The sequence below is a fragment of the Spermophilus citellus genome (genome assembly GCF_964194105.1).
Source record: "Spermophilus citellus genome assembly, chromosome: 17".
NCBI classification, from domain to species: Eukaryota; Metazoa; Chordata; class Mammalia; order Rodentia; family Sciuridae; genus Spermophilus; species Spermophilus citellus.
Window position 1 is genome coordinate 50,428,356 of NC_138199.1, and position 16,592 is coordinate 50,444,947.

The 16,592-nt window shown below is 49.7% G+C and overlaps 1 protein-coding gene across 1 annotated transcript; it reads left to right on the plus strand.

Annotated features, from left to right (window-relative positions):
• Positions 1-805: 805 nt before the first annotated feature.
• LOC308636337 (uncharacterized protein) lies at positions 806-14,150 on the plus strand (the record flags this gene model as incomplete). Its single annotated transcript, XM_081271752.1, has 3 exons — positions 806-812; positions 1,419-1,835; positions 11,793-14,150. The coding sequence occupies 3 exons, from the start codon at positions 806-808 to the stop codon at positions 12,029-12,031; spliced, it is 663 nt and encodes a 220-aa protein (XP_081127878.1). The 3' UTR covers positions 12,032-14,150.
• Between the last annotated feature and the right edge of the window lie 2,442 nt (positions 14,151-16,592).

Below are 16,592 nucleotides of genomic sequence, written 5' to 3' on the forward strand. Positions count from 1 at the left end.
TGGTGGTTACATAGTTGTGTACATATGCCAAAATACATTGAGCCACACACTTAATTTTAGTGTCCTTTATTGCCTGTGCATCATAAATCAGTACAGGAAATAAAAATTTAAAAGCAGATCCATCAGAGACAAAGTTTAATTTGTCATATTTCTCTTCCTATGTTTCTATGCACATAGAATAAAATTTCCATTTGGATGTATGTTTTTTTTTCCTTCAGTATTTTAAGAAGTAAGAAGATCCTCCAGTATTTTAAGGTGACCAACATGTGCAAATGGGAGGAGGCTACAAAAGCAAAACATAAGTCACTCAACCTACTCCCATTTTATGGAGGCAAAACTTGAGACCAAAAGAGGAGAGTGGAGAGGGCCTGAAGTTCCACAATAAGTTAGCGGTAAAACTAGGTCTAGAACACAGATCTCACAGGCCTGTAATCCCAGCAGCTCAGGTGGCTGAAGGGGGAGGTTTGAAGTTTGAGACCAGTCTCAGCAATTTAGGAAGACCCTTGGTAACTTAGACCCTGTTTCAAACAAAACAAAACAGATTTCAGACAGACCCCTGCTGATTCCTGGTCAACTGTTTTCAGGAAGGGGCTGGACTGCAGTCCACGGAGGAGCAGGAAACTCTGGGAATGAGGCCAGGAGAGTGGGGCAACTGCTTGGAAACCAGACAGGGATATTCAGGAAAATTGTAGTTCACTGATTGTAGGTAAGTTGGATCTCAGAAAGTAGTAAGAGGAACCTGCCGTTTCAGGATGACACCCTAAGAACCCGCAGGTCAAATCACAAAGAAGTTCCAAGACCTGGTATGGAAAGTGAAAATTCCAAGCTCTTATTGTGACCTTGGCCAAGGTCGTTCCTTCTGAGCTCACTTGTTCCTTCAACAGGGAAGAATCCCACTTAACGCCCTGGGAAGAAGGGAGGCAGGTAGAGGAGCAGCCTGCTGTCTGGTGCCGCGCTCCAGACAGAAGCTGCTCGGTCTTGGTGAAGGGCGGGAAGCCAGCCGCAGAGCTGAAGATGGGCTGCAACAGGGCGGAGGAGGGGTGTGGAGGAGGGCCCTACTCCCCCCCCCCATCTGTGTCCTAAACCTGGACGCGTCGCCTCTCGCTGAGGGTCTGGGCGCCCCCTCCCCTTCTCAGGCTCCTCCGCCTCGCCCCTCCCTTTCACATTCCCAACTCCCAAGGACAACTTGTCGCTTGCTTCAGACGCCAGGGGCTTCCCTCCGTCCCCTGCCTCTGCTTTCTGCCCTTCTTTTGTCTATTCCTGCATTTGACGGTTTCTCCGGGAGCGTTTCCTGGATCTTCTTCTCTCTTGTCTGTTATAGTCATTCATATCGCCCCCTTCTCTCTCCCTCTCTCTCCACACACGCGCACGCACACACACATACACACCCTCACCCTCTCCAACCTCCTCCCTCCCAGCCATCGCGGCGCCTTTCCGCCACGGCTCTGGCCTTTCACAAACGCGCAAGGCCCATCCCAGTAACCGCCACGCGGTGATCCGACGGCGCCCCAAGGCGGGGGCAGGTGAGATTGGCTGCAGCCCCGCCCTGGCGGACGCGAAGGAAGGAGGCGCCGGTGCCAATCCACCTCGCGGGCCCAGTCCTCTCCCCCAAACTCGCCGGCGCCAAGGGGACGCAGGACGCTTGAGTCCCTTCGCGCTCCCAGCGCCGTCGGCGCCGCCCTGCCACAGACACGGCCTCAGAGGCCTCAAAGGGGCGGCGGTCCGGGCGGCCACCCGGGGCCACGTAACTCCTTGCTCTGAGCGTCCTCACCTTCGTCCCCAGAAGCCCAGGATTCCTCTTGGGAAGACGCAGGAGGACGGCGCGGTTGTGAGAGGTAGGTGAGCCGCTCCCCGCTCTTGCTTTCGCCGCTGGGGGCCGCAACCACGCAGATCAGAGCTGCGGTGTTTAAAAAAAAAAACAAACAAAAAAACCCTCTCCAGGCTGGGCGGCCCCCGACCAGGCTTCCAGGACTGACCGTGGCGAGCGTGGGCTATTCCGGGCCACAGCCTAACCTTGAGCTCCAGACCGACCAGCTCGAGCGCCCACCCAGAACGCCTTGGCCTCTCCACTCGCTCACGCCTTCCTCTCTCACTCCAAGCGGAGGTGTGTGCATGGGGGCGAGCGGCGCGCCCCTTCTCGCTCTAACCGCTACTCTGGCTCCCCAGGGCCCGGTGCTGAGCGCTCCGCTCAGTCTCAGGCCTTCTGCGCCGGTTCTTCCCGCTCACAACCGCGGGCTCCAAGCGCCGGTAGTGGGAGAGACAGTCCAGCGGCCCCGGGGGGTGGGGCGTGGGGGAGTGGAGATCGCTTGAAGAGGAAAAAAGGCCGTTTTCTGGATAAAAATTAGAAATTTCTGTTTGGAACTCTGGGCCCAGACATGAGCCCCCAGGTCCCCAGGTGTAAAATCAGCTCTCTCCAGCTGCCCTCTGGAGCAGGGGAAGAATTCTCAGGCAAGTTTTGCTTCACTTTTGGGGGCGGCAAGGAGACCTAGGTTTCCTTCCTTTTCTGAACTGCGATGGGCCTCCGGTGGCCTCCTGCCCGGGAAAGCGTGCATCTGATTCTCTAGGGGTGCCAGGCGCCGCCATCTTACTTGAAACTCACACTCACAAAAACACCGTGTGTGCATTTTTGTAGAGGAGCCTGTTGTTTATGGGAGTGGGCAGAAGGCAGGAAAAGAGTCTCAATCTTTAAGAACCAGCTATTGGGTCAATACAACAATTATTCCCTTTTGAAGAGAGGTGTGTATATTGTGGGTATTGTGTGGTCTCAGAGGAATTAGCTGCAGGAGTAGATGAGGAATCTTATATGACAGCAACTTGCCCCTCTCATCGTGTAAAGATTGATGATTCAGGGCTGGGTTGTGGCTCAGTGGTAGAGCACTCACCTAGCATGGGTGAGGCACTGGGTTCAGTCCTCAGCACCACATAAAGATAAATAAATAAAGGTATTGTGTCCATCTACAACCAAAACATATTTAAAAAAAAAAAAAGATTGACGATTTACCCGAACATGCAAAAGAGACAAAATTGTGTGCTTCCAATTGTGTTGTGCTCTATAATAAAGGTAATAGGTAAGACACGTGCACCCCCTCTCCCAAAGTAAGACAATACATAGTACCTTTCAGGTACTCCAAACATGCTAAATTTGGCAATGTCCTGCATAGGGCTGTGCTTTCCAGGATAAATAGAAGTACAAAGACTCATAATGGAGAAGGTGGGCTCTCTGAGTGAAAGTTCCTGTTTCTCAGTGAACTTCCCTGACCCTTTGAGGAAAAGATGCTGAAGCTTTTCCTGCCCACTTTGGGGCTGCTGCTCCTTCCTTTCCCTAGAGTCTGGACCAGTCCACTGGGATCCAAGTCCAGATACACCTCTCCCCCCTCCAGCCTAATTGGGATGAAACAACCTTCTCCACTCCTAACCAGATAGCCCTTGACTCCCCAGGAGGAGAGCTGCCTGCCCTGTGCTATAATTTAGAACCACTACCCTAACACAACACACACACCCACACACAGGTACACACTACTCCAAGAACAAATGCAAGGAAAAACTTAACAAACCCCAGGTAGGGTATTGTGGGAAGATCTCTGAGGCTCTTCGGATACTTGCTCTACCACAGTACAATTTGAAAGACCCACTACTACAAGTGGCTGTCAGTTCTACCTTTGCATCACCTCAAAAGGCAATGAACCCATGTAAGAAGCATCCTTAGGGAGTATCCTTTGGGATGGGAACTTTGTCTCCTACTCAGCCCACCTCCAACTTCTGTTCTTCCTAGTTGCATTAAAACAAACATAAGCCTTCAAATGCTTTTGGGTTAGAAAGAGTGTTTCATTATTTTAATCTATTAGAATTCTCTCTCATTTTCACCTTCCTCATCTCTCTCTTACTCACAGGTTTTGTCTTCTCTTTTTCTCCAAACTCTGGAAGTCAGAAAATGCATGACTTCTGGGCTTGAAGGAAAGGGATGGCAAGGGAAAGGAGGAAATATTTGGTTCATTCAGGCATACCTAAACAATGTCTGGAACCAAATCATCATATTGGAGCCTGCTCTCTCTGGTTTACAGGCTATTTAATTCCACAATACCTCTTTCCACTCCAAGATCCAAAAACATCTTATTCCTCGAAAGGAACTAAAGGTTTGGGGCTTCTTTAGTTTTCAAAAATGAGAGAAGAAAAAATCACTGGTTATTTAGATGGCTAGAAGTAGAGGGAGCCTGCAGTTTGGTCAGGAGGTCTGGGTTCACAGAGAAGGGAGTCCTAAGGGCTGGAGATAGAGGGGAGGAGGGTTGAGGCAAGGCCTGATACCAACTGAGCAACTATCTAGGGCAGGCTTTGTTCTGAACCTGCTGGTGGGTTCACCTCTAGCTCTTCACCGCTAGAGGTGAAATCAGGTACTAGAAGCCCAGGTCCCTCTCCTCTCTAGCTGTTCCAGGCCCCCTACCAAATCCACTCTGGGCCCAAAATAAAGAATATTTTAAAGAAAAGGGCAGAAGCCCTGATTAAGCACTCAGACTCATTCTGAAAGCAATAAAGAAAATCTTTATCCATCAGTGTGGCAATGTAGATAGGATCAGCTTGAGTTTCAGAGTTTGGGGGTCCTGAACTCAATGGAGTTAGGCAGCAGGGCTAACCTCCTTTCCCCATGCGCGATTTTGCTCATACCCCCTCCCCAGGGCTTCTCAGAAAGTGACATCTAACTTTTTTTTTTTTTTGGTAGAATTGTGAAATCACACAATTTCAGAGGGACTCAGATTCCTTAAACCTTAGGTTAATCTATTAGGATTGATCAGAGAAATATGTGCCTGGAAGAGGGTAAAACCAAATATGGTCAGTAGAGTGTAGATCTTCCCTTTTCCCCTCCTCAGTTGATAACTTCATCCTAACCAGGTCAACCTTTAGCTTAAAAATACCTGGGTGGCAATGTGTCCCTCCCTACCTTTGACTGTAAATCAAAGGGAAAAAATACCCAGAGCCTAAAAGACTGAAATACAATGTCTTCTTTCTTGGGACGATACCAAGTTGCCACCCTGATCCTATTTTCCATCCTTACCTCTCCACAGGCTATGAGAACAGCCTTTACTTTGCAGGGATAATTAATGCCAAAGCATCCCCACTAGCTGGTCACCCATCTTGGGGCCCTCTGAGTCTCTTCCATTCTCTCTCTCTCTCTCTCTCTCTCTCTCTATTTTATTTAAAGACAGGGTCTCACTGAGTTGCTTAGAGCCTTGGTCATTGCTGAGACTGGCTTTGAACTTATCGTCCTTCTCTTTTGAAGTATTTCTAGACTACTGTTTAAGGTAGAATCTCAGCCAGAGTGGAGGAGGGGACCTTAATTCACAATAATCTGGATATTAGTAATAATAATGACAAAACATGACCAGGAGAGGCTAGGGGTATAGCTCAGTTGCCCATCCTGCAGGAGGCCCTGGGTTCATTGCCAGCACCACAAAACGAACAAACAACAAAAATCCATGAACTGGCAAGCCTCACCCACCCAGAAAAGTTACCCTTGAATGGTCCTCAGGGAGGGCGCTGAGGTGCAGACCAGCAAGGACTATTCCTATTCGGCCAGAACGCAGAAAACTTCCCTATGGAGAGAGAAATCAATGGCCAGATACCTCACTCCTTAAAAACAACAAAAGGGAGCGGGCCCAAATTTCTACTCCTTAAAACTCTTACCTCTTCTTCAATTCGACTCCGAGGTGAACCAGAGGAAACATAGGTCCTGCAGCAACCTTCTCCCTGCTGGTCTTCCCCTGAGAGTTAAGAGGTCCCTGCTTTGCTGTTCCTTACAGCGTCACTGCTGTGGGACCAGGTCTCACGCAGGTAGAGTAGTCGGGGAAGTCGGAAGTCGTAATGAGATATTGGAGACCTCTGCACCCCTCCACAGCAGCCTTCGGAACAGCTTGGTACTGCGCAGAACCAACGCAAGTCCTTAGTCTAGATTCCCCTGCGCAGGCTTCCGTGGCGCACCCCGACGGTGCGCACCCGCAGTGCTCGCCTCTGGGACTCTGTACCTTCGCCTCTGGCTGGGCTGGACGCAGAGTGATCTCTGTGCAAGCCGCTGGCCCCCTTTCAGACTGCATCTCTACAGTGGGCATCATGACTGCAAAGGACAGGGAGTTGCAGAAGCTGCAGTGTTAGAGCAGGAGAAGGGTCAGGGGCTCTCTGGAATTCTGTGCTCCTCCGGCCCAGGCCTCCATAACGCAGTTGCCGCAGCGGCGGAATCTGGAGGCCCTGAGTCCCAGAATTTAGGGGAGGATGCCTAACAGAGGGATTAGAAAAGAGGTTTTCAAATCCGGCCTTGGCGTCGCAAAGCAGCACCTAAGGGGCAAAGGGAAGTCGCAGTTAACACAGATGCGCCCTCAAGTCCCACAAAGCCAAAAGCCTGAAAGACCCACAACTTCCACTGTCTGGGATGGGAGGAAATGAACTGGAATGGAAGGCTCAGTGCAGACATCAGCTCAAGGAGTGCCTGTAAACGCGACCTAGCGCCTCGCCCCAAGCGGGATCTTGAACCGCGCGGACAGGGCAATAGAGAGAGATCCGACTCAACCCTAGGGCGGAGCGTCACACGGGGCTCCCTCGCCTGTAACCAGTGAGCAAGATCTTCGCGATCATCTGCCCAGAGGGGAGTGGATCCTAGTGCCTGGATCTCAGCGTTCCGAAGTATATCTGCTGTCCCCAAAGAACAGTTCACTTGCTCTCTCCAGGCCGCCGGCGCCAGCGTCGCTCGCCCCATTCTCCAGTTGTGTGTTTTCTTTCTCCGGATTCTACCTTCTTCCTCATCATTAACAAACGATCTAATGAAACACCGCCAGGTCCCTGGCAGAGGGGTACCTTCATCCCCTGAGCCAGCCAATTAATCAGAACATTAAGGAGCCCGAGAAGTTGTAATGGGGCGGTTTGGAATGAGGGGGCGCTGAGGAGGTGTCTTTAACCTCCCGGTAAGGATGGGAAACAGAGGCGCGCCTGGCCGCCTCTGCCGCCCCTCTGAGCCCTTCTCAGCACCCGGGTTTTGACTTCTGCACCTGCTAATAGTGCTCCAGCTCTCTCTTCCTGACCAGCTATTTAACTTCTCTTTGTTTTTCTCCATCTTTTCTCTGCCGGCCGTCGAGGATCTCTTTCTTTGTACCTACTTCTATCTACCTGTCCAGCTGTCTCTTGTGCCCTTTTCAGGCCCCAACGATGGGGAGGGCCAAAAGAACTCAAAATTTACAGGAGGCGGCCCCACTGGCGGTCTCTGCTCCTTAGTCCAGAGTGAGCTCCTTAGACTTGGCTGTAACTGTAGTAGCTGGTCACCGGAAAAAAAATATTTCCTCTTGAAGGGGAGGGCCTTTTTGAGGAGGGAAATGTTTCCTGAAACATTCAGTATGGACCAGCTTAAGACAAGACAGCATATTGCAGGAGAAGGTACAGGCCCTAGTGGAGCAAATTCTGTATCATTTTGATTAGAGACACAGCTTACATACTCCTTCTCCATGAAGCAACTGTGCATGAAGTGGGCATTGGATATTGTGGGCTGCCTTGTCTTAGTCCTAGAGATTTCAGCATATTTGATCAGATTCCTGATATCTCAGGCAAGACCAGGTGACAGTATCTACCTGACCTTTGTGCACATGATTATCCTGTCTTTTAATTTGTCTTTTTAGGCACCAAGTCCAGTTCACTCTCCTCCCTCTGATTCACAGTTTTGAGTGCTTATATGTGAATGGTTGATGAGAAGTTCTTATCATTTTAAATATCACCCACTGATATTTTAAAATTTGATGAAAAATGCTGATCTACCCAGGGGTATGATGCACTTTATTATACTTGCCAAACCCACCATTTCAGAGGGTTTTAGTCTCCTCAGAGCCTAGGTTAAGAATTCCTATTTGGAATGATCAAAGGAGCTGGTGTTCAGAAAATGCCACAGTGTCACTTTTTCCCTTTGACTGTTGCCTCTATTTTCTCCAGGCCAACCTTCACCTTTCAAAACATTCAGGTGGCAATGATACCCACCATTGCCAGTAAGGTCCAGACTTCCAGGGGGGGTCAGTGTTTCTTTCCAGACACCAGGGAGCTGGTGACAGTAGGAAGAGTTTTACTGGGGAAAGTTGATCTTGGACTGGCTATGGGTGGGACCAGGTTTGGGCAGCCTCCCAGCAGCTAAAAAACATTATTGGGACTCTACTGGAGAGAGACGGGTATCCAGAGACAACCCCATAGCTAATGTTCTGAGCCAAGAAAGCAAAATGGGGATCAGATGAGGCAATAGAATGTTCTTTTGTGTCCCTTATTGATCTATCTGTTCAGTTTCCTCAGGTATTCCAACTGGGCATGGGAACTGAGGAATTAAACCAAGGTTTGAGGCTGGGGAATATCAAACTCTGCTGGAAAGGGGAGGATTTGCTCCTAAATACTTTTATAATCTTTATAAACAGCCAAACAGTATATTTATAACAGCCAAACAGTATGTAATCTCTGACAGTCCTGGAGATCTCCCAGTTTTACCCAGCTTCAAGTGTTGTGGTTTATTTCCATATAGAAGTTGAGTTAGCTTTTCTTGCCTAGCCTCATAAAATGATATGAGTTGACCAAGCCAGATCTTCCAGAAGAAAAGCTAGGCTTTTTTTGGAGTCTAGGAAGTAAGCACTGGTCAATTTTACCTTCCCCTGCACACACATATACACACCATGCCCCGGCTCTCCTGGCTGTTCCTCAATTACCTACACATTTCAAATAAAGGTGACTTGGAGCAGATAAGGCTCCAACCATTTCTGATTGCCCCTCTTTGAGCTGGCACAAAGACCACCTACCAGACCACCTATAGCCCTGGTCTGTGACAAGAAGCCAATGACTGGCTAATAGTATTCAAACCCCTGCCTGAAGATAAAGAGAAAAAAAATAAACAATTTTCTGCTTGGGGCAGCTTAAACTGAATAATCCTGGCTGTGAAAACCTGACCTAAATGCTTTTAATCAGAGCAGAAGGAATATATGCCCATTTGCTCTCTACTTTACTAATTAAAGAAAGCTAATTAATGTATTCAGGAACTTCCAACTGAGGGTCAGGAGCCTCTAGTCATCTTTTCACCCCTCCTTGCTCCCCTACACCCCATCCTTACTCCCACAGGGCTGTCCCCACTGTGGAGTTGGCCTCTTTCTGACAGACAATGTGGGGGGCACCCCTGACCCTTGGGCTCCACCCCTGCACCAGGACTTTGGCCCTGAAAAGCTGCCTTCCATTGGCCAAAAGTTCTTGCTCAGCAGGGTTTCCCCCCTTCTCCTGTCCCTGGGCTTGTTTCTGGGAGCCAGACCTCTCAATGTCTGCCAAGTCAGCACTGCTGATTGGTGGGGTGTGGCTCCCACTGGAGCTGCACATCTCAGCTCAATGCTGGGCACACAGTAGGTGCTCAATAAATGTTCACTGAATATGGAATGAAAGTCCCCGTCGGGTAAAATCCTGACTGGTTTGAAGAGTTTCTGGGTGGAGCATGGAGAGCCCCAAGACCTCCTGACTGCCCCAGGAAGTGGATAAGACCTGATTTTTCTCAAGCATTTCTCATTTATTCTCTTTAATTCCAGTCCCCTTACCCCTGTTTTTATTTTTTTTAACCATTTTCTAAGGCAGGATCCTACCCTGCTCACTCCAGCAAAGGGAAAGGGCTCACCTAGAAGTCAATTGAATATATGCTGTGGCTGGCTTCCCAGACTTTTCCCCATGAGACCCAGATTCTTCAAGCTAAAAGGAGTTTGAACCTGAAATGAGCCAGGTAATTGCCCCAATTCTTTGTTCTTTATTGAAGAGGTAGTTACAGGCCAAGGGGTTCAAGGGGCCTCACTTTTATGGACATTGCTCTAAGTCAAAAGAATACACTATACACATGCAGGCTGAGACTCACACCCTCCAACCTAGACTGGTTCTCTGAGAACAAAGCAGGCTTCCTCCTCCTCCCCCTTCTGCCACTGCCTCCTCCTCCTCCTCCTCCTCCTCCTCCTGCTCCTCCTTCTCCTCCTCATTAATAGCTACCATTTACCAAATGCTCTCTGTGCACCAGGAATTGTACTAGATCCTAAGCACACAGTACATTAATTAATCATTAAAAAAAAAAACTTAAGAGTTAAGATATCCAGATTTTTCAGGCACAGAAACAGTTTTCCAGTCACGCGGGTGTATGTGTGTGTGTGTGTGTGTGTGTGTGTGTGTGTGTGTGTTCGGTAAGGTTGATGTGATACTGGCAGATATAAATGTTCAAGGGCATAACGAGATGGAAATAAAATGGAGAATGAGAAGATCTTAAAAGTTTTGAAATATAGAATGTTTTAATAGAAGGCAAATAGTTTCTCCTGCCCTAAAGTGAACAAAGAAGTGAGGCAATTAACTGGCTAATTCCTAGACCCAAATGCTTTCCCTTGAAATGGGCGGATAATGAGGCCGACAGTATGTTCGCAGTTGAATTCGCCTGATGTTGCTCCATTTTCCTCCCAACTTTTGCGAATCCATTGGGCAATCACAGTGAGGCTCGCACACGCACACACAGGAATGCTGACACACACAGACCCGACTTTATTCTGCCTCCAGAGTCTTTTATGACTCAGCCTTGGGAATGAAAATAGGGTTTGGAGGGAAATAATGGGCCCAAGGCCGGGTGGGGCACAGCTGCTCCAGATGTGCACGCAGTAATTAGGCGTCCATGAGAACTGCTGCCCGGCTGGGAAAGGAGCATCCCCTGGGACTGAAGACCCCGGCAAGTCCATCTCTGTAGTTGGCCTGTAGTAGACATGCTCTTTGCTGCCCCGCCCCAGCGTCCTGCTCAGCCTCTCTCCTTTTCCTCCCCAACTGGGGATTCTCTGGCTCCTCTCCCCTAGGAATAATTTAAGCAGAGAGCTTTAGGGCTCCGCCATGTAAAATGGCACCTCTGCCTTGGGTGAAGGGATCCAGGGGAACTTGATTTCTCCCATGCAGTGTTTCCCAGGTCCTGGATGTCTCTGAGCACAGACCCAGAGTTGTTGAGTCCCAGGGAAGGGCTCTCTTTTTTTGCTCCACCTAGGACTTAACAGAGGTCTCATTTAGGCCAAGAAGAATAGTGACCTGCCACCAACCCTAATTGTCCCTGGTTTTTTTGAGTTTATGAAGCAGTCCTATAGCCAACATTTTATTTTAATGATCAGGACCTCTTATTCATAGCTCACAATATCCCTGTCCAATAGGTCTTTTTCATCAGGGCTTTTGAAAGGCTGAAAACACTCCAGTATCACACAGTTAGGAAAGTTATAAACTGGCCATTTCCTGGAAGGGAGGGGACTGGATTTGTCATGGTCCTGGCTGAGCTGCCCCTGTATCAGCCTCCACTTTTCTTATGCAGTGCCCACAATATGCCCCCCCCAAGCCCCCACACTTCCAACAAAGACAACCCCTCAAAGGCTGTCTTTCCAGAAATGAATTATAAGAAAAACAAGTTTGTTGGGGTGGCTGGTTGTCATAATTTGGAGGAAGAAAATTCCATTCGAAGTGGAGGTCACATCCTCTGCTTCACCACTTTATTAAAAGCTGCTCTGATCTTGGGCTAAACACTTAATTTCTTTGAACCCCAGTGTCGTCTTCTGCAAGTTGAGGGAGGGAGTTAAAGTCGCTGGCGCTGCTCTCCAGCCGGCTGCAGGGGAGATCAAAGAAGATTGGGCTCTGGAAGGCTCCCTAGCGTCGGGGATGGGGCTGGGTGCGGGGGGTGGGTAGGGGCGGGTGGGTCCTTGATTAGTTGTGATTCGTTTTCCAGCCCGCACTCTTTTAATCTTGTTTCTCTTGCTTGGCAGAGGGCGCCAAAGGCGACGCGCCGGCGGCCAACTCCAGGCCAAGCCCAGTGCGTCGGCAGAAACCGGCCCTTTCACCCAGCACCGAACACAGAGCTGCCGGAGGATTTGTGCCTGGAGGACTCAACGCCAGGGCGCCGCCTAGAGGTCGGTTGCGGCCTCGGCCTCACTCGCCCGCCACAACAGAGCTGCTTCCCAAGCTGCCGCCAGAAACGGCAAAAACAAAACAAAACAAACTTTAGCTTGGATCAGGGACTGGGCTACAGTTCTCTGAAACCACCTCCCCTCCTCCCCATAATAAACCTCAGGAAGGGAGAGGAGCCAGAAATTCTCAGAAATACTTATTCTTGTGACTCTCACTAAATGGAAGAAGGTCTCAATTTTCTTTTTCTTTAAGGGTCTTCTGTTCTGCATTTGTTTCTACACTTTCTCCTCTCACCACCCAAATTATCCAGACCCTCCCCTTAATGCTAATACCCTGCTTTACCTTCTAGGAAGAAAAGGGAAAGGGGAAGTTGTCCCTGAACCTTACAGCTTGGCCATCAATTTTTGAATAATTTGGAGACTGACCTGCTTTTTGGAAAAGTATTTGGAAAATATTTCAGAGTGTAAAAAAGAACTGCATAGGGCTGGGGATATAACTCAGTTGGTAGAATGCTTGCCTTGCATGCACAAGCCCCCCCCCCCAGCACCATCCAAACCAAACTACCTAAAAGGTCTCTACTCAGTAACCACCAGCTCAGCTAGGGGTCTAAGTGGTGTTTAGGAGGGTATCTCTGTCCATGTGACCATGGGAGTCTGTACTGAGCATTTGAAAGATGACTTGTTTCTTTCAGGCTAGGTGACCTTGGAAGGAATCTGCAGAAAGGGTGTGAGGTGTCCTTTGGTAGAGTTTTATTTTTTAAACTGAGATCAGTGGCCTGGCATCTGGGGGGAGAGTGGATGAAACTGCAAAGCCCCTGAAAGTGAATGCAAAACATGCCTGTGCACAGGTGTGTTGTTCTAAGGCTGTAGCCTCTTCAGGTTTTCTAAAGAACCTGTTTCCTCATCCAGGTAGCTACAGAGATCTGGCCAGAAATTGGCTGGGAGCCAGCACACTGACCTATCCTGGTGGCAGGTCCCTGGAAGGGGACAGAAAAATAGCAGTCCTAAAATAGCTTAGAAACTGCTGGTCCCTCATTTATGTCCTCCGCCCTTCTCTATGGTTCTCGGAGGCATATTCTAATAGAAGGGGTGAAAGCCAGTAGGTGCCATCACAGTATTTTAAATAAAAATATAGCGTGATAAAGAGCAAAATTAGAGAATTGGGGCACATAATGAGGAGAGGAACTGGAGGGGGCCTCCCCAAGCAAATCCCGAAATGTGAATGTTGGATAGAAATAAGATTCTTCCTGTCTTCCAGCTGTTAAACAGCTCCCCCTTCCTTCCTCCCTTTTGGTGCCAGGAAGGGGCCAGAGGGCACCCCATCATCACCACTATGTCACTTTTAACCCCGGTCAGGCCAGGGCAGAGTGGGACTGCCTGCAACAGTTAGCCTGTCAGGAAAAAAAAAAATTTAAATGATAGAAGACAGCCTGATTATTTTATTTTCTGAGTCCATTCCATTTTCTTTTTCATTAAAAAAAAAAAAATCTCCAGCAATGCTTTGGCACCTATTCTTGGGGAGAGGAATGGAGTTGGCTGGTTCAGGCTGCACCTGTGTGTTTGGGGGATGGGGTACCCCTCCTGGGCCTGCAGCTGTGTCTCCACCCTGTACCTGAGCAAAGCCTGAGCTAATCTCAGCCGTCCAGTGTGTCTAAGATCTGAAGCCTTGGTGTTTAGGGGCAGTTGGAGAGAATAACTTCTCTCACCACCACCCGCCCCCCCAAAAAAAAAAACACTTCACAGGTGCCCCAGACAAAGGGAGCAGGAAGTCAGTATCTTTGCTCCCAGTTACCTGGAGCTCAAAAAGGAAAAGAGATTTTCCTTAGTTTTGGTTCACAGTAGCCTGGTAGCAAATCCGGATTTCACAAAGTTTTGGAAAAAGCAAACGGGTTCAGAGCAGAAAAGAACTATACGGAGGAGAGTTGAAACTTGGGTAGTGGTTGTTTTTGTTTGACTTTGAAGCTTTTAAAGACCCAGACAGAAGTCCGTGGTTGAGGCAGATTTGAACACCACTCCTCTCTGGCTGTCACTTCCACTTTGTCGACCGGTCCCTCGGGCTTCTCCTAAGGAACCTCTGGTCCCCTCAGCCCCCTTTCGAGTCTTGAGAGTTTTGCTGAATCTTATCTCTGGTCTTGCAAGCACCTGGCAATAATAAACGGGCGGGGCAGGGCAAAGGTCTGGCCTCTAGAGAGGTGGAAAAAAAAAAAAAACCCAAAACACACACACACCAAAAAAACCCGGATTCAGCGGAAAGATGCAAAGAATGGAGGCCAAGGGGCAAAACTGGGAGAGTCGGGGCTTTCGCAAGAACCTTGGAGAGAGACTGGGAGCAGCATCCCAGCAGCCCTTGACAGTGCTCCGGGCCCCGTGAATTCTCTAGGCGGTGGCTTACAGTCCTGGCGGTGAGGCGTCCGGGCCGCGCGAGGGTCGGGTCCGCGCGCCGCGCTCCCGGGAGAGGAGTAAAGCACGCCTGGCGGTCATCGTGGCTGAGGCAAAGGCCCGGGGACCAAGGCTGCTTCTCTCCACGCGGACAAAGTCTGTGCAAGCAAAAGAAAGAAGACGAGGAGGGTACTTCTTCGGCTCGTAAATTTGTTTCCCCTTCCTTTTAACCCGCCCCCGGCGGTCTTTCTTTTCAGGGCAGGAAGGGATGTAAACCGTTTGAAGTTCATCAACACGGTGAAGTTTTATTGTATTTCCGGTCCCCAAGATTTATACCCAGGAGGGGGAGCCGGCCGCCCGGCAGACTCCTTCGTTGCCTCGGGCTTCCTCGCCGGACACGTGGCCACTCGGACACTGGCCTCCGGGTTGAGGCCAGGAGGGAACCGGTCCTCATCTAGACGGGGACAGTACCTTCCGAAGGATGCTTGGATGCTTCCACCCAGCCTCGCGGCCGCCGCAGCCCAGGTAAGCCCGCTGGGAGAGGCCGCGGGTGGTTGTGGGATGAGTGCAGCGCGGGTGTGAGCACCTGTGAGTACACGAATGTCTGGGGAGGTAGGGCTGGGCAGTGGGGGACGTCGGGGGCGGGGATGAAGGGCCCAGTCAGAAGGTCAGGGAGGAAGAAGCAAATTTGTTTTCTCCGTGCCAATCCAGGTCCATAGCCTCCCGGTTCCATTGTAAAGGCGAAATGAATTCTTACCTGGGGCAGCTCAGCGTCTCTGGAGCCTGGGCCTTGGACCATTTCAGCAGGGTGACTTCATAGAGATTATTCCTGACAGTTGGCTGCTCCCTCCAAATCACATTCTTCCTCTTTTGCTATCTAGAATTCTTGATACTAATGCTCGGTCACTTTCTTTCTTGCACTTTGTCCCTGTCACTTTCTTTCTTGCTCTTCTTGGCCCCTTCTCCTGTCTGTGCACACCCCAGTCTCAAAACTGAGGGTGGTTTTAGAAGATTTGGGTCCTCAGAGCTGTCCTGGGAGGCTGGGTGACCCTGGAATATAGGGTCTAGCCAGATGGTGAGTGTAGACACACCTTCATAACGGTTGGAAGTTGAGAATCCTTTTCATCTGTGGAGACTTCCAGCTGCAGAGACTGGCTGAGGAGGCAGACACCAAGCAGGTATATCAAAGGGCCATGCCTAGGCCTGGAGCTTGGCCCAGGGTCTTCTCTGGCCGGTGCTCCTGGAAGAGAGAAGTTCCTGGAATCTGAGCTGCCAGGACCAGCTCCAGGACCCTTTCATCTGGAATTCTGGATCCAGTACCTTAGATACATTGCTTACTAGCAACTGGATTCTGTGAGAAGAAATGGAGGAAAATAAGTAGAAGAAAGTAAGTTAAGTGGCCATTTTGGCCCACAGGATGGCCACAGGGGCCTGCCCCAGTGAGCCCTTGACCTGGAGCTTGAATTGAGACTGCTGAGTGAATTAGGTAGTTTCATGTTGTTGGGCCTGGGTTTCTGAACACAACGACATTAAACCACCAGATTCACGGCAGTTACTGCTCCTCGCTTAGCTGGAGGAGTGGGGTGGGGGATCTTAGGACTGATGTGTCACTCTTGCAAAATGGTGAAAATGTTTGAGTTCCTTCATCCAAGAGCAGCAAGAATGTTCCCCAGAGAAGAAATCTGGGGAATTCTGGGACATCTTCCCACTTCTGGATGCTTTTAGTATATGTTTAGAGGGTATAGGGGGAGTGGGGAGCCCTCAGCTCTCCAAAGGCACCTTAATGGCAGTGGTTGAGCTGTTCTGCAGTACCAAGGATGCCAGTTAGGTCTTCCAGCTTTCTGCCTTAACATCTTGGGCTCCTTTCTACATTCAGAACCTTCCAGACAGAAAAAGTCTCCCCAATTACACAAAAGCTTGGTTTCAACAGAGACACAGGAGGTCCTTGAAGTCTTTGTAACTTTTAGGAACAGGGCTCCACCTTACCAGGAAGTTTCAGGTCCTTGAAGAGGGTTTAATAGGCCCCATTCTGAAAGGAAACATCATAATCTCTTGTAATCTCCGTTTACTGGTCCTCAGTGCCCTTCCTAGGGCCCCCTAGTGGGATAGGACCTCCAGAGGTAGGTTTAAAAAAAGTCCTTTCACTCCTAAACTCCAATGGGCTCCTTCTCCACTGAGTGGCCAAGGGCCCTTGAGCTGGGCTGTGGGTTCAGGTAGATCCTGAGGGCTTCCCCCTAGGAGAAGGGCCTGATATCACAGCTACTGGCGAAGCCAGGCTGC